Below are 21,374 nucleotides of genomic sequence, written 5' to 3'. Positions count from 1 at the left end.
AAAATGGTCATTTCAGCATTTGTTCAGCTGATTTTAGAGTCGGGGGGGGGGGTCACTGATTTTGGGAAGTTTTGGCTGATTCTGAGTAATTTTCCAACAATCCCTGAGCTGCAGGGTCTATGAGAGGGGATTTTAAAGAGCAGAGTGCTCCTTCAGACACCTATTTAATGTTGTTTCCCTGGTCATCAAAAGCAGAAGGAGTTTTTGTGGTCAAATGCCCCCAAAAAGGCATCTTTGAAGTTGTTCCCCTCAAAAATTCAATGGTTTTGAGGTCAAGTCACTGAAAAATCTGCATTTTTGAGGTCAAACCCCTTGAGGAAAGGTGGTTTTGAGGCCAAACCCCCTCCAAATAAGGTGGTTTTGAGGTCAGCCCCCTCCAAATAAGGTGATTTTGAGGTTGTTGCCCCCGTAAAAAGGCGACTTTGACATCAAACCCCTCTAAAAAAAGTCACTTTGAGGTCAAACCTATTCATTCCTTGCCAGAGAAGGATCTTCCCGGTGGAACCCAGGCTGGGCTCAGGTGCTTCGGGGGGTGGCGCGGAAATGTCCCCTCAGGGAGATCCTCTCGGGCCATCGCTCCCCTCACGGCGTCCCCTCAGCCGGCGCCCCCCCGGGCCCGTTCCCGCCACCGCTCTCGGCCCCGCCCCTCCCGCACCACCCTCCCTCCTCCCTCTCCCATTGGTTTTTCCCTTTGTCCATCACCTGGTATCAAGACATCCCATTGGCTTGCGCCCGCCCTCGCGCCGTTTATCCCCGCCCCTCAGTCCCGCCCCTCTCTCCTCCCCGCCCCCTGTCCCTCACCCTCCCTCCGCCGGTGGATGGGGGGGGGAACCGCGCCGAGCCGGGCCGAGCCGAGCCGGGCCGGGCCGGGGCGGTGCTGGGGCGGGAGGAGCCCGGTGTGAGGTGTGTGTGGGGGGGCGGCGGGACGTGGTGACCCGGCCCCCCCCGTGTCCCCTCCCTCCCGCCCTGCCCATTGTGTGCAGACAAAATGGCGGCGGTGAGTGAGGGGAGGGTTGGGGGGGGGGCGCGGCCGGGTCCCCTCACGGAGCCCCCTCAGCAGCGCCCCGAGGGCCGGGGGGCGATCGAGCTGCCGCCCGGGGACCGCGGGTGTCGCACGGGGCTCCCCGGCACTCGGCTCGTCTGTGGCCGGCGCCGCTTTGTTCGCGCCGCGTTTGCAAATGGCGGCAGCGCCCGGCGGCCCCCGCGCCCCCTCCTCACCCTCCGCGCCCCCTCCTCACCCCCGGGCCCCGCGCCCCCTCCTCGGTTCCGCCCCGCCGCCCTGCGCTGGAGAGCGGACGGGGGTGGGGATGAGGGGGTCTGAGGGGGGCCGCTGTTTTCCCGACCCCCTCAGCCGCCCCTGGGTGGGATGTTCGGGGGGGCATCGTGGAGGAGGTGGGATCACCCCCTTGGAGGGGCTTAAAGCCCCTCTTCCCTCCTCATCCTAGCTGGGAATTGCAGTGGGATCATCCCCTTTGGGGGGGATTAAAGCCCCTCTTCGCTCCCCATCCCGCCTCATCGCAGCTGGGAATTGCAGTGGGATCATCCCCTTTGCGGGGGATTTTAGCCCTTCTCCCCTCTCAGAGCCGGGATTCTCTTCCCCTCAGTTTTCCCCTGTCCCTGCTCCCTGACGGTTCCCGCTGCTCCAGCCCCGTTATCCGTGGCCGCTCCGTTTCTGGAGGGTTTAGAGGAGCAGAAATCCAGCAGCCCCTTCCCAGCTCGGCTGCTCCGCGGGGACCGAGGGCTTTGTGCCCCCCTCGCTCCGGGATTCCCGCTGGGATCCGCGCTCCCGGGGTTCCTGGGCTGCTCCCCGTGAGGGCCGTGGTGTTCTGGCTCCTCACCCATCCCGGGCAGATGTCAAAACTCAGATAAAAGCGACCAATTCTTTCTTAAAACGCGGCCTTGAGCCCGAGCGCGGCTTCGCCTGCGACATGCTTTCCCACGTTTAGGGCAGAAATTCCAGCCTTTTATGTCCTTTGGTTGTTTTTCCCTCCGTCCTCCCAAAAACGCCTTCGGGAGAGTCACTCCTTCCCTTGGGAGGCTCGATGGGAGCGCGGGAAGTTTGCTGAATTCCTTCTGGGGGTGGGAGTGGAGGTGGGGACGAGGCCGAAACCCGGTGATATTCCAGAGTTTGTCCCGTTTCCAGGGGCAGGGATTGTTTTTGTCAGGATTGGGCTCCTGGTTTAACTGAATCTGTGGTTCTTCTCCTCGAGAGACACGGGTCTGGTGGTGCTGCAGCATCAGCTCCCAGATTTCTCCCTCCAAAAATCCCAGAAGAGGGAAAATGGGGACGAAGCTCTCTGGTTGTTGTGATTTTGACTGTAGGAACAACTGGGTGGGATTTCAACCCTTTCCTTTTCCAGCCTGAAGGAAATGGAGGGAATTTTAAGGGAAATAACGGGGCCTGCAGAGCCCAGCCCAGAGCAGAAGGCACCAGGAGATGCCATGTGGCTCCTTGGGAATGATTCTCCCTGCTCAGCCGGCGCCGGTCGGGGCTTAATTACAATTAAATCCAGATTTATGGCACTGTTAAGTCATCCTGTGAATGGACTGGCAGGATTGGAATCGGAGGGGTTTCCTTGGATGGAATTGTGTGTCCGTACAGTGGCTCAAGGGAATGAGTTTTCCTGGTTTTTATCCTAAAATTGTGAGCCCCAGCTCTGGGTGAGCTTGGAACAAATTGGAATAAAAAGGAATTGGAACAAAAGGCTCCGCTGCCCCAGCTGGGGCGGCTCCCACAAAAAGGGGGGAATTTGGTGTCACTTGGGCTGAATCTGTTGAATTCCAGGGCTTTTGAGCACTGGGTTCCCACCTGGATTTCCCAGGGAAGCTGCTCCAGCGTGGAGAGGGGAGTTCTGTCAGCTTTGGAGACGGGAGCAGGAGCTTTGGAAAAATCCCATTTCATGGGAAAACCTCTCGGGAATAAACAGGAATAAGGATTAGATGCTCTGTGGTCCCCCGTTGTCAGTCTGCAGGACTTGGGGGTGTAAATCCTCGGCAGCAGAAAGCTGAGCTGTGGCTAACGAGTTGGGATCTGCCTAATTGCTGCTCCTGCTGCTCCAGCGCGTGCCCCAGGCTCTGGCTGCCCCGGCTCACCCGCTCTCTGTCGCTTTCAGATCCCGGAACGCCGCGGTGCTGCGACGCTCTGCTCGCCAGAACAATCCAAATAAACACCTCTGAAACCTTCAGGCAGGCAGCAGACAACAAAAATGGTGAGGGATGGGTGGGTTGGCGGGCGTGGGGTGAACATCCGCGTCCCGCTGCTCCCTAAATATTGTTCCCAAACATTCCCGCCCTGGCAGCGCCCGATGCGGATCTTTGTGAACGACGACCGGCACGTGATGGCCAAGCACTCGGCCGTGTACCCCACGCAGGAGGAGCTGGAGGCCGTGCAGAACATGGTGTCCCACACGGAGCGGGCGCTCAAAGCCGTCTCCGACTGGATTGACGAGCAGGAGAAAGTCAGCGGGGAGCAGCCGGAGACGGAGTCCATGGAGACGGCGGCCGAGGAGGAGAGCAAGGAAGGAGGGTGAGCAGGGACCGTCCTGTTTCGATCCCTAAAATTCGCTTAGCTCCCGGAAAAGGGAGACGGCGGCCGAGGAGGAGAGCAAGGAAGGAGGGTGAGCAGGGACCGTCCTGCTTTAGATCCCTAAAATTCTCTTAGCTCCCGGAAAACCCGCTCGTGCTGGTGGAAAAGTTGTTTTCCCTGGCTGGGGACTTGAGGGGAGTTAACCAAGGCAGGGTTGAGGCGAGTGCTCCGGGTGGATCCTCACGGATCTGGTTGGGTGGGGCGTCACCGGGCGGTGAATTCCACCACCGTGACCCTCTCTGGTGTTTTTCCAGGGATCAGAAAGCCACGGAGCAGCTGACGAGGACCCTGCGGGGGGTGATGCGCGTGGGGCTCGTGGCCAAAGGCCTCCTGCTGAAGGGGGACCTGGACCTGGAGCTGGTCCTGCTGTGCAAAGACAAACCCACGGCCAAGCTCCTGGAGAAGGTCGCCGAGAATCTGGGAGTGCAGCTCGCGGTGAGCTGAGGGAAATTCCCTTTGGGGTGGTTCTGCTCCCTGTGTTCTGGGCTTGGAAAAGCCATTTCCAGAGGCGTGTGGTGGCGTTCTTTGGCATTGCTGAATGAACTTGTCCGTGTTCATCGTGGAATGGTTTGGGTTGGTTCTTTGGGATTGCTGAATGAACTTGTCCTTGTTCATTGTGGAATGGTTTGGGTTGGAAGGGATCTTTGAGCTCATCCTCTTCATGGGCAGGGGCACCTTCCACAGGCCCCAAACCCTGTCCAGCCTGGCCGTGGGCACTTCCAGGGATCCAGGGGCGGTCACAACTTCTCTGGGAATTCCATCCCAGCCCCTTCCTGCCCCCACAGGAGGAATTCCTTCCCAAAATCCATCTAAATCCCCCCTTTTCCAGGGTGAAGCCATTCTCTCTTGTCCTGTCCCTCCATCCCTTGTGCCAAGTCTCTCCCCAGCTCTCCTGGAGCCCCTTTAGGCACTGGAAGGGGCTCCAAGGTCTCCCCAGAGCCTTCCCTGCTCCAGGAGAACATTCCCAGAGCAGAGGAGCTGCGGGATTACGGGATTACAGAATATGGAACGGTTTGGGTTGGAAGGGACTTTGGAACCCATCTCACCCCAACCCATCTCCACCCCAACGTTGCAGGCGATCACCGAGGACAAGTACGAGATCATCCAGTCTGTGGGGGACGCCGCCATCATCATCAAGAACACCAAGGAGCCCCCGCTGACCCTGACCATCCACCTGACGTCGCCCGTGGTCAGGGAGGAGCTGGAGAAGCAGCTGGCCGGAGGTACGGCCGGCCGGCGCCCGGCAGCCCGCGGCTAACGACCGGGAAAGTGCTCTTCAGCTTCAGCCGGAGCCGTGGCAGCTCTTCCTGGCCAAATCCTAGCCAAATTCCTTCACTGCCAGCCTCGCTGAGATCCCGCTTGTGGTTTACCCGGAGCGAGCTTGCGAAGCTGAGGAGCACCTTCCACACGGGATTTTGCTCTATTTTGGTTTTTTTTTGGTTGTTTTTTTTTTTAAAGTATTATTATTTTATCCTTTCTTTTGGTTCCACTTGGGCCTTTAGTTCACTAATTCATCATCTCGTTGTATTACTCGTGGTTTGTCCCCCGGCCATGTCAGTGCAGTGACATGAAAATAGAAACCAGATTTGTTTAAGAAACCCAAAAAAAAAAAACCAACAAACCCTCTTGAAGGCTTCTTGTCCGAGGAGTTGCATGTCCATGAACCGGGATGTTCCGGGATGTTCCCCCGGTGTGTGTTGCAGCAGAACACCGGGTGCTCGGGGCTCCTCCCGTGGCCCTTGCAGCACCTCAGGTTCAGAATTCCGGAAAGCGATGCAGAGTTTTGGATAAAGTTAGCTTCTCCAAATTCCCTTTGGAATCAGAGTTCCAGCAGCTGCTGGGTGTGCGCTCCAATTCCCATGGGCTCCGTAGGGCCGGCGGTTCCCCCGCTCCGCACTAGCCTTATCTAAAACCCTGATCTCGAGCAATTTTGGGCGACTTCGGGCCCTTCCTCAGTTTTGCTGCAGCACAAACCGGGACCTCTTTGTGCTCTTGATTGTTGATCTCTGGTGTTGATCTCTGACCTCGTCTCCGAGCCTTCTAGTTTGTCGATTTTAGGGACGCTGGACCTTTGACCAACAGGACGTTCTCTGTCGCGGGCCGGGGCCGGGGCAGCCATCCTTCCGGGCGGAGGGTTCCCTGGATCCTCTCCAAGCCTCGCCCTTCCCTCCTCCCCACCCCTGCGCTCCCGCTGCGGAGCCGGGGTTTCACCCCCTCAAATTTCCCCATCGCCGGCCTCGCCGCCGCCTCTCCATCCATCCATCCATCCAGGATTTATTTCCGTGCCCTCCGCCGAGCCTCACGCCCGGTCTCCTCCTCCTCCTCTTCCTCCTCCTCCTTCTCCCAGTGCATATTCCAGTCCATCCCTCCCTGGGAGTCGAGCTTGCCCAGTGTCCAGGCGAGGCCGCGCGGCGGCAGCGCCGCAGCCCCTTCCCTCCCGCTCCCAGCACCCCAGCAGGATTTTTTGGGAGCCTCAGCTGCCCGTTAGGATGCTGCCTCATCCCCCTCGGCCCGACAGAAGCCCCTTGGTCAAACCGTGCCTTGTCTTCTTATTCCATCCACGACTAGAAACGCTCTCAGTCACCGACTCCCCGGACGTTCTGGACAGGCAGAAATGCCTTGCTGCCTTGGCGTCTCTGCGCCACGCCAAGTGGTTCCAGGTTTGCATTTTGTTCTTATATTTATCTTTAAGTAGAAGCGTTGGTAAACTCTTGTAAGGGGCTGAGTGTTTTTTTTGGAGTTGGAGTTTCACGTGGCCGCTGGCCGCTCGGAGGTGCCGGACTGTGGGCGCTGGAGTGACTTAGGAGCCTTTGTACGGAGCAGCCGCGGAGCTGCCGCTTGGTGTGAGGAGTAACGTCCCCTTGGCCGAGACCTTGGTTAAGACCTTGGCCAAGACCTTGGTTAAGACCTTGGCCAACCCCTTGGCCAACACCTTAGCTAAGACCTTGGCCAACGCCTTAGCTAAGACCTTGGCCAACCCCTTGGCCAACTCGTTGGCTAAGACCTTGGCCAACCCCTTGGCCAACTCCTTGGCTAAGACCTTGGCCAACCCCTTGGCCAACTCCTTGGCTAAGGCCTTGGCCAACCCCTTGGCTAAGCCCTTAGCTAAGACCTTGGCCAACTCCTTGGCTAAGGCCTTGGCCAACCCCTTGGCTAAGCCCTTAGCTAAGACCTTGGCCAACTCCTTGGCTAGGACCTTGGCTAAGACTTTTGGTCAAGCCTCGGCTGGCGCGGCGCGGCTCCGGGCGCGGGCCCAGGCTCCGGCTTTCCCCTCGGCAAAGCAGCACCTGGAGGGAGCGTCGGCGGCGCGGGCGGGCGCTCGGTGAACCCCTGTCTGCTTTGGTTCCGCTTCCAGGCCAGGGCCAACGGGCTGAAGTCGTGCGTCATCGTCATCCGGGTGCTGCGGGACCTGTGCACGCGCGTCCCCACCTGGGCCCCGCTCCGAGGATGGGTAAATTCCCTTTTCCCTGCCGGGTTTCTCCCAGTGCAGCTCTGCTCTTTCCCAAGGTTCCAGGCACGTCCCCTTTCCCAGGTTGGGGATTTGTGTGGATGAACGGCTTGTCTGCGCTTAGAGACACAAATCAAATGTCTGTGTGCACGTGGGTTTATTAATTGTCAGCTAATTATGGGCTCACGTTGTTATCAGATTGGTAATGAATTATCAGCTCGCCTTGGTACTGAGTTGCTTTATCAATTATCAGCTCAGGTTGTTACTGAGTTGCTTTATCAATTATCAGCTCAGGTTGTTGCTGAGTTGCTTTATCAATTATCAGCTCAGGTTGTTACTGAGTTGCTTTATCAATTATCAGCTCAGGTTGTTACTGAGTTGCTTTATCAATTATCAGCTCAGGTTACTGAACTGCTTTATCAGTTATCAGTTCACTTTGATTACTGAGTTGCTTTATCAATTATCAGCTCAGGTTGTTACTGAACTGCTTCATCAGTTATCAACTCACCTTACTATCGAGTTGTTTTATCAGTTATTAAATCACATCATTATCAAAACATTTTCTCAGCTACCAAATCACGTTATTGTCAGTGTTATCAGCTGTCAATATCTTGTTACTATCAAGTGGTTTTATCAGTTACCAAATCACGTCATTACCATTACCAAATAGTTTTGTAAATTATCAAGTCATGTTATCATCAAATATTAAGTACCAAATGTGTTATTTTAAAATATTTTTATTAATTTTCAAGTTTTGTTATCCAATAGTTTTATCAATCATCAAATCACTTTATCAGTTACCAAACCGTGCTGTCCTCAAATACCATCATCAGTTTCCTTTATCAATTAACAAACGGTTTTATCACTTACCAAACAACTTTATCTTATCAAATCACATCATCAGCTTGTTTTATTCATTACCAGATCACGTTGTTATCAAACTGATTTATCCATTCACCACTTCCACAGCCTGGCTCCTCTGCTCCTTTGGGCACCAGAAGCTGCTCCCAGATGGGTCCCTTCCCTGGAGTCCTCCCTTGGATCCCTTTCCAGGGATCCCATTTCCCGCCGTGTTTCCTGGGCTCCCTCTCCCAGGATCCCTTTTGGAGTCCCATTCCAGGATGTCTTTTTTGGGGCCCTTCTCCCAGATCCCTTTCCCAGGGTCCCTCTCTGGGATCCCTTTCCCAGGTCCCTCTGTGATCCCTTTCCCAGGGGTCCATTTCTAGGATCCCTTTCACAGGGGTCCATTACCTGGGACCCCTTTTCCAGGTGTCCTTCTCTGTGATCACTTTTCCAGGGGTCCATTACCTGGAATCCCTTTTCCAGGGGTCCATTTCTAGGATCCCTTTCCCAAGGGTCCATTACCTGGGATCCCTTTTCCAGGTGTCCCTCTGTGATCCCTTTTCCAGGGATCCATTTCCTCAGATCCCTTTTCCAGGTCCCTCTTGGGGATCCCTTTCCCAGGGTCCCTCTCTGGGATCCCTTTTCCAGGGGTCCATTACCTGGGATCCCTTTTCCAGGTGTCCCTCTGTGATCCCTTTTCCAGGGATCCATTTCCTCAGATCCCTTTTCCAGGTCCCTCTCTGGGATCCCTTTCCCAGGTGTCCCTCTTGGGGATCCCTTTTCCAGGGTCCCTCTCTGGGATCCCTTTTCCCAGGGTCCCTCTCTGTGATCCCTTTCCCAGGTGTCCCTCTCTGGGATCCCTTTCCCAGGGGTTCCTCTCTGGGGTCCCTTTCCCAGGTGTCCCTCTCTGTGATCCCTTTCCCAGGGGTCCCTCTCTGGGATCCCTTTCCCAGGGTCCCTCTCTGGGATCCCTTTTCCCAGGGGTCCATTACCTGGGATCCCTTTCCCAGGGGTCCATTACCTGGGATCCCTTTCCCAGGGTCCCTCTCTGGGATCCCTTTCCCAGGGTCCCTCTCTGGGATCCCTTTCCCAGGGTCCCTCTCTGGGATCCCTTTCCCAGGGTCCCTCTCTGGGATCCCTTTCCCAGGGGTCCCTCTCCCCTCTCCCTGCCCTCACTTCCCTCCTTCCCTTGCAGCCTCTGGAGCTGCTGTGTGAGAAGTCCATCGGCACGGCCAACCGGCCCATGGGCGCGGGCGAGGCGCTGCGCCGGGTGCTGGAGTGCCTGGCCTCGGGCATCGTCATGCCAGGTGAGCTGTGGCCAGGTGAGCTGTGGCCAGGTGAGCCGTGGCCAGGGGAGCTGTGGCCAGGTGAGCTGTGACCAGGCGAGCTCCGGCCAGGCGAGCTCTGGCCAGGTGAGCTCCGGCCGCGGCAGCGGAGCCGGGAGGAGCGCGGGGGGTCCCTCTCTGGGATCCCTTTCCCAGGGGTCCCTCTCCCCTCTCCCTGCCCTCACTTCCCTCCTTCCCTTGCAGCCTCTGGAGCTGCTGTGTGAGAAGTCCATCGGCACGGCCAACCGGCCCATGGGCGCGGGCGAGGCGCTGCGCCGGGTGCTGGAGTGCCTGGCCTCGGGCATCGTCATGCCAGGTGAGCTGTGGCCAGGTGAGCTGTGGCCAGGTGAGCCGTGGCCAGGTGAGCTGTGGCCAGGTGAGCTGTGACCAGGCGAGCTCCGGCCAGGCGAGCTCTGGCCAGGTGAGCTCCGGCCGCGGCAGCGGAGCCGGGAGGAGCGCGGGGGGTGCCGGCGGGCGGGAGCCCCTCCATCCCCACGGGCACGCGGAGATTCCCGGCCCTGCCGTGCTCTGGAGCCACCTCAGCCCCCTAGAGAAGAGTTTGGCTCCCGGGGAGTGCCATTCCCATGGCCAATCCCACAGAAATCCCGGCGAGCCGCGCCTTCGCAGCTGCCCCAGGGAATTTAGGGTAGAGACCCGGGATAATTCTCTGCATATCTTCCTTGTTTCCTGCCTTCAGATGGTTCTGGTATTTATGACCCTTGTGAAAAAGAAGCCACTGATGCTATTGGGCATCTAGACAGACAACAAAGGGAAGATATCACACAGAGTGCTCAGGTATAGTGTGACCTCCATCCGGCCCTTCCCAATCCCCGGCTCGCTCCGCTCCCAGCTCCCTCGGCCACCGTAGCTTAGACCTGTGGTCTACTCAGCACCGTGGTCACTCAGCGCCGTGGCCACACGGTGCTGTGGTCACTCGGTGCCACGGTCACCCCACCAGGCCGCCCACGTGGGCCCCATAGTTTGGCCAGCCATAGCAAAGAATCAGGTGTTGGGTAGTGAATTGTCCCGACGTCCCTTTTTGGGTGAAAGTCCCCAAAAGACACAGTGGGAGAGCCCCGCTGAGGATGGATTGGTGCAGGGGGGCTGTGTGGGGCTGCGAGCAGGGGGTCTCCAGCAGCTCCTGGTGACCCCTGCTCCTGTCCCCAGCACGCGCTGCGGCTCGCCGCCTTCGGCCAGCTCCACAAGGTCCTGGGCATGGATCCCCTGCCCTCCAAAATGCCCAAGAAACCAAAGAACGAGAACCCAGTCGATTATACTGGTACGTACTGGGAGGGGACGGCCCCGCGTCCCATCCCGAGGATTTGGGTGGAAAACAGGGGATTTAGGGAGTGCTTGTGCTCGTTGCTGCAGTTCAGATCCCGCCCAGCACCACGTACGCCGTGACCCCCATGAAGCGGCCGATGGAGGAGGATGGGGAGGAGAAATCCCCCAGCAAAAAGAAAAAGAAGATTCAGAAAAAAGGTATTGAGTTAACGAGAGGTAGGTACGGCCTGGGGGGGAAATGGGGTGGAAATTGGGGGTACAGGTGGTGCTCAGTGCAGGACTGGGGGCTTGGGGGGGCTGCAGATAGGGGGTACAGGGGTGTGGGGATGGGTAAAATAACTTAAAAGTGGGAGATTTGTGCTGGGCAGAATTGAAACCAAGAAGTAAAAGGTTAGGACTTGTCTGGGAGGTGGAAAAGACTGATGGGAACTTGTCTGAAATAATAATAAGAACTGGTGTGGAAATGGAAAAGGCCAATGGGGACTGGTCTGGAATTGGGAAAGGTCAATGGGAAGTGGTCTGGGATGAGAAAAGACCAGTGGGAGCTGGTCTAAAAAGAGAAAAGACCAGTTGGAACTGGTCTGAGATCAGAAAATGCTGGTCAGAACTGGTGTAAAATGGGAAAAGGCTGGTCAGGACTGGTCTGAAATGGGAAAAGACTGGTCAGGACTGGTCTAAAATGGGAAAAGACTGGTCAGAACTGATTTGCAATTGGAAAATACTGGTGGGAACTGGTCTGGAATGGAAACAGACCCATGGGAACTGGTCTGGAATTAGCAAACACCTATCAGGACTGGCCTGAAATTAAAAAATACCAATTTGAACTGGCCCCAAGCTGGAAAATACTGGCCTGGAATCAGTTTTGCTTCTTCGAAGGAGCCGCCAAACCCCCGCAAACTCTGGGTGTTGTTTTTCCCCCGTGCAGAGGAGAAGCTGGAGCCTCCACAGGCCATGAACGCGCTGATGAAGCTGAACCAGCTCAAACCAGGGCTCCAGTACAAACTGGTGTCCCAGACCGGCCCCGTGCACGCTCCCATCTTCACCATGTCCGTGGAGATCGACGGCAGCACCTTCGAGGCCTCGGGGCCGTCCAAGAAAACGGCGAAGCTGCACGTGGCTGTGAAGGTGAGTGGAGTGGGAATGGGAATGGGAGTGGGAGTGGGAGTGGGAATGAGAGTGGGAATGGGAATGGGAATGGGAATGAGAGTGGGAATGGGAGTGGGAGTGGGAATGGGAACGGGAAAACTGCCAGAACCTCCAGAATGGGGTGGGAGCAGCACCAGGAGCTCCCAGCCTCAAGTGTCCCCTTGAGTGCCCACAGGATTCGGGAATGCTGAGCACCAGAGCAGTCAGTAAAAGGCCTGGAGCAGCTTCCTGGAGTGTTTTCCCAAGTGGGTGGTGCTGGAGCACGGCTCCTGACCTCCCTGCTGCCCTCCAGGTGCTGCAGGACATGGGTTTGCCCACCGGAGTGGAAGGCAAGGACTCCAGCAAGGGCGACGAGTCGGCCGAGGAGACGGAGACGAAGCCGGTGGTTGTGGCTCCTCCGCCCGTGGTGGAAACGGTGTCAACGCCCACAGCAGCCTCACCCCCCTCGGATCAGACCCCTGAGGTGGGTGGGGGGACGTGCCATGGGACACGTGGCACCGTGGCAGCCGTGCCGCTCTTGGTACTCGAGGCGGAAGTGGCTCCTTGGGTGTCCTTCCCAAAGAAGTTGGGGATCAGCTGTGTGTGAAGTGGGGACGTTTTGGGGCTCACCCAGCCTTTCTGTGCCTGCAGAACGTGAAGCAGCAGGGACCAATCCTGACAAAGCACGGGAAGAACCCGGTGATGGAGCTGAACGAGAAGCGGCGCGGGCTCAAGTACGAGCTGATCTCGGAGACGGGCGGGAGCCACGACAAGCGCTTTGTCATGGAGGTGAGGGGACACAGCACCTCCTGCCCTTCCAATCCAGAGCTCCTCGGCTGGGAAAAGAGCCTGGAAAGCCACCTCATCTCCCTCCCAAGAGTTTAAATCATCAAATCCAAGAGGTTTGGCTTGGGAGAAACCTTTTAGAGCTCATTAATGGGCAGGAACAGCCTGTGACAATTCCAGCTCTGGGATTCTCTGTAGGTCTCCCATCTTTTCCTGCCCTTTCCCACTAAAGTGTGTGGTTCTATCCCTTTCCAAGGTGGAGGTAGACGGGCAGAAGTTCCAAGGTGCTGGCTCAAACAAGAAGGTGGCCAAAGCCTACGCGGCGCTGGCCGCGCTGGAGAAGCTGTTCCCAGATGCTCCCGTTGCCATCGAGCAGAACAAGAAGAAAAGAGCCCCTGTTCCAGCCAGGGGTGGCCCCAAATTCCCAGTCAAAGTGAGTGAAATCCCCAGTCCCACAGCTCTGGAATGGGAAAAGAGTGGTGGGAACTGGTGTGGAATGGGAAAAGACCAACGGGAACCAGGCCAAAATCAGAAAATATGGATCAGGGCTGGTCTGAAGCAGGAAAAGACCAATGGGAACTGGTCTGGAATGGGAAAAGACTGATGGGAACCAGGCCAAGATGAGAAAATACAGATCAGGACGGGTCCAAAGCAGGAAAAGACTGATGGGAACTGGAGTGGGAAAAGACCTGGGATCTAACTCTGGGGTGTAACTCCCCAGCCATTAGCTCTGGGGTTTGATCCTTTCTGGGAGCAGAGCAAACAGCTTGGAAGCACAAAACTCATGAGGTTTTGCAGCAGAAAACCTCTGGATTTGGAGGTGCCTGAATTTGGGGTCCACCTGAATTTGGGGTCCACCTGAATTTGGGGTCCACCTTGGTGGTTCTTGCTCTGGGCTGAATCCTGGGGCTCTGCTTTTGGGAAATCCCTCCCCCCAGCTCCAAGTGACACCCGTGTCCCCTCTCCTTGTCCCCACAGCAGCACAACCCGGGGTTCGGCATGGGGGGGGGCCCCATGCACAACGAGGCCCCCCCGCCCCCCAACATGCGGGGCCGCGGCCGGGGCGGCAACATGCGGGGCCGGGGGAGAGGCCGGGGCGGCTTCGGCGGCAACCACGGCGGCTACATGAACACAGGTGAGGGCCAGCAGCACCCCTGGGGGGCTCAGACCCCCCTAGCACCCCTGGGCATCAACCTGCCCCCCTGGTGTGGCACCTGGAGGTTCCAGAACTCTCCGCAGGGGAATGACCCTTCCTCCTCCTCTGGTGTTGTGGTTGTGGGTGCTGGATGTTCCAGAGCGCCCCAAATCCCTGTGGGGGAACAAATCCCCCTCTGGTGTTGTGGTTGTGGGTCCTGGATGTTCCAGAGCCCCCCAAATCCCTGTGAGGGAGCAGATCCCTCCTCTGGCATCGTGTCTGTAGCTCCTGGATGTTCCAGAGCCCCCCAAATCCCCGTGGGGGAGCAGATCCCCCACTGGCATTGTGTCCATGTCAGTTGGATTTCCTGGAGCCCTCCATGGGGAAGTGGCCCCCAAATTCAGGATATTTCACCTTTGGAATCTCTGTTTATTCCAACATTTCCTTCCTCTCCAGGGGCTGGGTACGGCAGCTACGGCTACGGAGGGAATTCTGCCACTGCTGGCTACAGTAAGTCCCTTTTTCCAAAATTTCCTTTCCAAAATCCCAACGGGTGTTGTCGTGCCAGGGACTAAAAATTCCCAGGAAAATGGCTTAAAGGGGAAGCTTTTTTTTATAGAAATCAGTCCTTAGTTTTTAAGGAAACCAAAGCATTTTAATCAATTCTGGCTTAGCTTACAGCAAGGCTTTTTTGTAAAAAAATCCAAACCTTTTAATAAATCCCAGAGATTGGGTCAGACCCCTCTGGGTGTTGGGAAGATTTTTCCACGTGGATCTGATCCAGCCCAGCCTTTTAAAGATGTGAAATTCCCTGATTTGCTGGAATGCTTGGATTTGCCTGTGTGTTCAAGCAAATCCTTTTTGAACCACACTGGGAATTGTTCCTGTGCTCCCCATCCTGATCAATAAATATCCAGGCATTGGGGAATGTCTTGGATGCTTTGGGAAATCCATCCATGGTTGCCATGGAAATGGGCTCTTGGAGCAAAATGCTTCCTCAGAGTGCTGGAATCACCTGGAGAATGAAATAGCCCCAAAATCAGGAATTGAGGGGAATTTTGGAATTGGTTTGAGCCTCAGAACCCATCAAATTCTGAGTGTTTTGGTCTTTTATTCCTCATGGTTTGGGTTTGAAAGTTGTCTTTGCTGGATTTGGTGGCATCATGGTTCTCATCTTTGAGGCCCTTGAATTAATTCCATAATTTAACAAAAAAAAAAATAAGGAAAAGGAAGCTCCAGGTTTAAACTGAGCGAGTCCAAGGGGTTCAGTGGATCCTTAAAATATTTGTAATAATAATTATCCCCTTTTTTTAAAAAATAACAACCATTGTTGGAGGTCCTGACTCTTTATCCAGGGGACAGATCCCATCCTGGATGATCCAGAAATGATCTTTAGGATCCCTCCCACCCCAGCCCCTGCCCTTCCCAAGCCACCACGTGGTGCTGGATATTTCTGTCCCTGATTTGGGGGAAATCACAGCTAATCCCGTGTCAAGCATGAAAGCTTTGGAATTACACTCAGAATGTTGGGATAAAGTGGAAAATCTGGGGTGGGAGAGCTCCACTTGCAGCTCTGCAGCCTGAACCCCCACGCTCCTGGATCCAAACCCCAGGATTTTCCCACTGGGATGGCCCAAGGGGACTCTGGTCCAGCAGGGAAAAGTTTTGCTCCGACCCTGGAGATAAATTTATTCCAGAGCCTCGTTTCTGCCGAGTGAATCCGGGATTTTCCGTGGAAAAACTTCACGTGGAAAAGGAGATGTGGAAGAGAATCCACTAAATGATCCCAGAATTAACGGATCCCAGAATTTAAAGCTTCCAGGAGCTCTTGGGATTTGGGGACAGAGCTGGGATTCACCTGGGATCAGCCTGGGTGTTCCACATGAGACTGCAGAAGTGAAGCACATGGAATTTCACTCCTTGGATCCTTTTTAACCAAATTCTGCCCCATTTTGCTGCTGGCAGATCCCTCCTGATCCCACAGGGTTTTCGATTTTGGTGGATTTTTTTCCTCAAAAAGAAGTTTTGTTTTGGATGCTCCCAGTTCTCCATGGAATGGCAGGAATTGGGCAGGAAAAGAAGCGCTCAGAGTTTGGCTGTGGGACCCTGAAGAGATGAAATCCAACCCAGATGAAGTCCCAGGTGGAATTACCCAAATCCCAGGAAGATAAACGGTGCAGTCACGTGGATTCCTCATTCCTGGAGCAGGATTCTCCCTCACTCCAGAGCATCTCTCACTCCGGGACGGTGTTTGGACTTCGTAGGGTTGAAGGGGGCCCAGGATGGATCCAGATGGGAAATCCTGCTGGAATCACAGGATGGATCCTGCTGGAATCACAGGATGGATCGGTCCAGATGGGAGATCCTGCTGGAATCACAGGATGGATCCTGCTGGAATCACAGGGATGGATCCTGCTGGAATCACAGGGACAGATCCTGCTGGAATCACAGGATGGATCCTGCTGGAATCACAGGATGGATCCTGCTGGAATCACAGGGACAGATCCTGCTGGAATCACAGGGATGGATCCTGCTGGAATCACAGGGATAGATCCTGCGGGGATCACAGGGATGGATCCTGCTGGAATCACAGGATGGATCCTGCTGGAATCACAGGGACAGATCCTGCTGGAATCACAGGGATGGATCCTGCTGGAATCACAGGGATGGATCCTGCTGGAATCACAGGGATGGATCCAGATGGGAGATCCTGCTGGAATTACAGGATGGATCCAAATGAGAGATCTGCTGGAATCACAGGATGGATCAGTCCAGATGGGAGATCCTGCTGGAATCACAGGATGGATCCTGCTGGAATCACAGGGATGGATCCAGATGGATCCTTCTGGAATCACAGGGATGGGCCCGGATGGGGGGGTCTGGATGGGAACGGAATCACGGGGACAGATCCACATGGGGGGTTCTGCACTTGTGGGGGGGGTCCCCTGCTGGAATCACAGGATGGATCCTGCTGGAATCACAGGGATGGATCCAAATGGGAGATCTGCTGGAATCACAGGATGGATCCTGCTGGAATCACAGGGATGGATCCTGCTGGAATCACAGGATGGATCAATCCGGATAGGAGATCCTGCTGGAATCACAGGATGGATCCTGCTGGAATCACGGGGATGGATCCAGATGAATCCTGCTGAAATCACAGGGACAGATCCTTCTGGAATCACAGGGATGGATCCTGCTGGAATCACAGGGACAGATCCTGCTGGAATCACAGGATGGATCCTGCTGGAATCACAGGATGGATCCTTCTGGAATCACAGGGATGGGCCCGGATGGGGGGGTCTGGATGGGAACGGAATCACGGGGACAGATCCACATGGGGGGTTCTGCACTTGTGGGGGGGGTCCCACTGTGTTCCCAGCCAGCTGAGGGGTCTCCATCAGCTCCGGACCACGCTCAGCCTCACAAACCCTCCTCCCCTCCGGAGGAGCTGACCCCCCCGGGATCACTGACCCTCCTCTCTCTGTCCAGGCCAGTTCTACAGCAACGGAGGCCACTCCAACTCGGGGGGCGGCGGCGGCTCCTCGGGCTACGGCTCCTACTACCAGGGCGGCGACGGCTACACGGCCCCCGCGCCGCCCAAGCACGGCGGCAAGAAGCAGCAGCACGGCGGCGGCCAGAAGGCCTCGTACGGCTCCGGCTACGGCACCCACCAGGGCCAGCAGCCCTACGGGCAGGGCCAGTACGGCGGCTACGGCCCCGGGCAGGGCAAGCAGAAAGGCTACGGCCATGGCCAGGGTGGCTACTCCTACTCCAACTCCTACAACTCGCCCGGCGGCGGCTCCGACTACAACTACGAGAGCAAATACAGTGAGTGGAGAGGGGGAGAGGTCTGGAGTTATGGGGTGAGCTTGGGTTTGATCCCAAAGTTGGGTCAAAGCTGTTTCAGGGTTGTCTCTGCAGCAGCTGGAGGGGGGACCCTGGTGACCCTTCTGGGCTGGGGCAGGCAGGAGGGAGCTCCAGGGGGTTCTTCTGGCCCCTGGAGGAGCTGGAGCTGCAAATAAGGGGAGGTTTGGGTTAAAAGAGGGATTTGGGGCTGGAGCTGTGAATAAGGGAAGGTTTGGGTTAAAGGGGAGGTTTGAGTTAAATAAGGGGAGGTTTGGGTTGAAAGAGGGATTTGGGGCTGGAGCTGGGATGAGTCTGACAGGGAGAAGGGACGGAGGGGGTGGGTGCCCAGCCCTGGGCACATTCCTAGGGGATAATCCAAGAATGCCCCTGGCAGGGTCGGATGAGATCCCTTTGCACCCAAATCCTCCTGGAATTTCAGGGTCTTGAGGGGAGCTTGGCTTAGTTGAACTGAGGGTGCTGGGGTCCCTGCCCACGTCCTCATCCCCACTTTTTCCCCGTTCCCAGGTTACAGTGGCAACAGCGGCCGCGGCGGCGGTGGCAACAACTACTCCGGGGGCGGCTCCTACAATTCGGGCTCCCACGGGGGCTACGGGGGCTCCGGGGGCGGGGGCTCCTCGTACCAAGGTAAGGCAGGTCAGTATTGACACCCCCCCGCCGCCGGGTTTGGGGCCCTGCTCCAGCTCCACGGCCACCCTAATTCCTCCTTCTTCTTCCTCCTCCTTCCTCCTCCTCCCGGTGCTCTCCGCAGGTGGATACTCCTCCCAGTCCAACTACAACTCCCCGGGTTCCCAGAACTACAGCGGCCCCCCCAGCTCCTACCAGGCGTCCCAGGGTGGATACGGCAGGAACGAGCACAGCATGAGTTACCAGTACAGATAAACGCCCGTGTCCCGCCGCGCTGCCCCCGGGATCCTCCGGGTTTTAGCCCTTTTTCCCCCCACCCCGTTGCTCTGTGTGACCCGTCACCGGCGGCCGCCCCGCGCCCGCCGCCCCTGGGCCTCTATTTAATGGGTCGTAGTTGCCACGACGACTTGGTCTAAATAGGATTATTATTATTATTTTTGGGGTTTTTTTTCGTTTTTGTTGGTTTTTTTGTTTTGTTTTGTTTTTTGGTTGTTTTTTTTTCGGGGAAGTCAATCCAATTCTGGAGCCTTTTCCCAGGCCCCGGCTGGGGGACGGGCCCTCGTTGTTCTGCTTTTGTGAAGTGCGTTAAAAAGGAGCTTTTTTCGGTATTTTCTGGCTTTGGTGGTTTCACTTTTTTTGGGGAAGGGGTCGGAGGTTGGGAGGGAGGGGGATGGAGGAGGTAAATAAACCCAAAATTTGGGATGGTTCGGGCTCCCAATACGTTCTGCACCTCCAAACCCCAACACTGGGAGGATTCTCATAAAAACACCAAAACTAAATTCCAAGTATTTGTCCCTTAAACCCCTTAAGTTCAGAGGTCTGGGATTGAACTGGGGCCAAACTGGGGGCACTGGGGTTGAAGTGGGGCTGACCTGAGGGCATTGTGGGGTTGAACTGGGGTTGAACTGGGGCCTTGTGGCTCCTTTGGATGAGTCTTGTGCCGGTGGTTCTGGACCCTGGAAAACGCCGGGAGTGATGCCCGGAGTGGGGCACTCAAACACCAGGAACGGCACCTGGAATGTGACACATCCTGGGAACGGCACCTGGAGCGGGGCACAGCCCCTCAAATACCCGGAATGGCCCCTCAAACACTGGGAACAATGCCTGGAACGTGGCACATCCTGGGGAGGAGGGGGGTTTTTGTTGGTTTTTTTGTTCGGCCCCTCAAATACCCGGAATGGCCCCTCAAACACCGGGAACAATGCCTGGAACGTGGCACATCCTGGGGAGCCCCGGGAACGGCACCTGGAGCGGGGCACGGCCTGGCAAACACCGGGAATGCTGCCCAGAGCGAGGCACATCCCAGCGCCAGGGCCCTTTCCCGACGCGGATCCATCGGGATGGCGGCAGCGGCACAGACGCGGCTCCAGGCCTTTTATTAAAAACTTTGGATATAAGTTAACGCGGCGCGGCGGATCCCAGATCCGGGCGGATCCCGGCCCCGGTCGATCCTCGATAACCAAACAGCAGCTCAGGGAAGGGGTGGAGCAGCTGCTCCAGGCTCAGGGGACAGGAACGCCCCGGGGGGACCCCGAGGTTCAGTGGATGCTCCGCAGCCAGGACCAGGCGCGGGCTGACACCGGGAGATCCCAGTGACACCAGTGGATCCCGGTTACAGGAGAGATCCCAGTAACACCAGTGGGTCCCAGTGGCACTGGGAGATCCCAGTCACAGCCAGTGGCTCCCAGTGACACCAGTGGATCCCGGTTACAGGAGAGATCCCAGTAACACCAGTGGGTCCCAGTGGCACTGGGAGATCCCAGTTACAGACAGTGGATCCCAGTGACATCGAGAGATCCTGGTTACAGTCAGTGGATCCCAGTAACACCAGGAGATCCCAGTTACAGCCAGCGAATCCCAGTGACACCAGTGGATCCCAGTGACACTGGGAGATCCCAGTTACAGTCAGTAGATCCCAGTTACAGACAATGGATCCCAGTGACACCAGTGAATCCCAGTGGCATTGGGAGATCCCAGTCACAGCCAGTGGCTCCCAGTGACACCAGTGGATCCCAGTTACAGTCAGTGGATCCCAGTGACACGGAGAGAACCCAGTCACAGCCAGCAGCTCCCAGTGGCTCCCAGTGACACCAAGAGATCCCGGTTACAGTCAGTCGATCCCAGTAACACCAGTGGCTCCCCGTGACACTGAGAGATCCCAGTCACAACCAGCGGCTCCCAGTGACACCAGTGGATCCCAGTGACACTGAGAGATCCCAGTCACAGCCAGCGGCTGCCAGTGACACCAGTGGATCCCAGTGACACAGAGAGATCCCAGTGACCCTGAGAGATCCCAGTCACAACCAGCGGCTCCCAGTAACACCAGTGGATCCCAGTGACACCGAGAGATCCCAGTGACAACCAGCAGACAGCGACACGGTCAGAGCCCAGCGCGTCCCCTCCCTAGGGACAGCGGACGGACGCGTTGCGGAAGTGCGGCCACACCCGCAGCAGCTCCTGGGGCCCGTAGTGGTGCACCATGACCAGCCGCGAGAAGCGGCAGCGCTCGTAGTCCAGCCGGTACATGGCGAAGGCGCCGGGCGGCGGGTCGGTGACGCCCACGCCCAGCGCGTGCAGGCAGATGCCCACGAAGGCGTCCTCCATGTTGATGACGGGCAGCGTCTGCGCCACGCTGAAGACGCGCAGCGCCAGGTCCCCCGAGAGCACGTAGCCGGGCCCGCCGCAGTAGGGCGGGTAGGTGTCGTTGGGGTACACCTCCCGCGGCACGAACCACTTGTAGGCGCGGTTCCGCAGCGGCCCGGTCCAGCGGTACACGTAGCCCGTCAGGAAATCCGTCCTGGGCGGCCGCAGCAGCCCCGCCAGGTACTCCAGGTTGAGGAAGACGTCGTGGTCGGCCTTCATCACGTAGCTGGCGTTGGGGCAGAAGCGGCTCACCCACTCCAGCCCCATCAGCGTCTTGAGCGTCAGGTTGTTGTAGGTGTCCAGGAAATCCTGCTGCAGCAGGTCGCCGTGCAGCGCGTCCTCCTCCTCGAGCACGGGGCGCAGCTCGGCGCCGAACACGGGGTGCAGGCCCAGCAGGAAGAGCCGCAGCACCGAGAGCCCCGGCACGGCGCCCTCGTCGCCCCAGGTGCGGCGCACGGCGTCGCGCGCCGCCAGGTCGGCCGGGGACGTCACCACCAGCAGCACCAGGAACGGCGCCCGCTCCCGGCACTTGTCGGGGTGGTTCAGCAGGAAGCGGTAGGGGTAGGGGTACGGCGGCTGCAGCGGGTGCCGCGGCGGCCGCGGCGGCTCCGTGGCGTTGCCGGGGGGCACGGTGGCGCTGGGAGGGGGCGGCGGGCGGCGGGCGTGCAGCGCCAGCAGTGGCAGCGCCGCGGCCGCCGGCAGCAG

At 57.3% G+C, this 21,374-nt stretch overlaps 2 protein-coding genes across 7 annotated transcripts in view; one reads left to right on the top strand and one right to left on the bottom strand.

Annotated features, from left to right (window-relative positions):
• Window positions 1-978: 978 nt before the first annotated feature.
• On the top strand, window positions 979-18,634 carry ILF3 (interleukin enhancer binding factor 3). 6 transcript variants are annotated; one of them, XM_039714919.1, is made up of 20 exons: window positions 979-997; window positions 3,114-3,209; window positions 3,300-3,526; window positions 3,841-4,021; window positions 4,662-4,809; window positions 6,155-6,246; window positions 6,942-7,037; window positions 9,073-9,184; window positions 9,900-9,997; window positions 10,370-10,481; window positions 10,574-10,684; window positions 11,412-11,611; window positions 11,925-12,095; window positions 12,263-12,400; window positions 12,654-12,830; window positions 13,379-13,532; window positions 13,989-14,042; window positions 17,025-17,363; window positions 17,907-18,026; window positions 18,151-18,634. In XM_039714919.1, the coding sequence occupies exons 2-20, from the start codon at window positions 3,207-3,209 to the stop codon at window positions 18,279-18,281; spliced, it is 2,664 nt and encodes an 887-aa protein (XP_039570853.1). In that variant the 5' UTR covers window positions 979-997; window positions 3,114-3,206; the 3' UTR covers window positions 18,282-18,634. The 6 variants fall into 6 exon arrangements, with proteins under 6 accessions (XP_039570853.1, XP_039570852.1, XP_039570851.1 ...); XM_039714918.1 differs by having other exon boundaries at window positions 17,907-18,035; XM_039714917.1 differs by having other exon boundaries at window positions 13,376-13,532; window positions 17,907-18,035.
• A 1,228-nt stretch (window positions 18,635-19,862) lies between these two features.
• The window catches only part of LOC120504938 (beta-1,3-galactosyltransferase 2-like), a 4,011-nt gene continuing 2,499 nt past the window's right edge, over window positions 19,863-21,374 (bottom strand). The window contains exon 3 of the mRNA XM_039714920.1: window positions 19,863-21,324. Within this exon, the coding sequence (XP_039570854.1) occupies window positions 20,430-21,324 (895 nt within the window). The 3' untranslated portion in view covers window positions 19,863-20,429. The remainder of the gene's footprint in view (window positions 21,325-21,374) is intronic.

This window comes from Passer montanus, unplaced genomic scaffold (assembly GCF_014805655.1).
Source record: "Passer montanus isolate IOZ18808 unplaced genomic scaffold, ASM1480565v1 scaffold310, whole genome shotgun sequence".
NCBI classification, from domain to species: Eukaryota; Metazoa; Chordata; class Aves; order Passeriformes; family Passeridae; genus Passer; species Passer montanus.
Note: the sequence above shows the minus strand (reverse complement) of the source record. Positions and strands in the feature narration are given on the sequence as shown.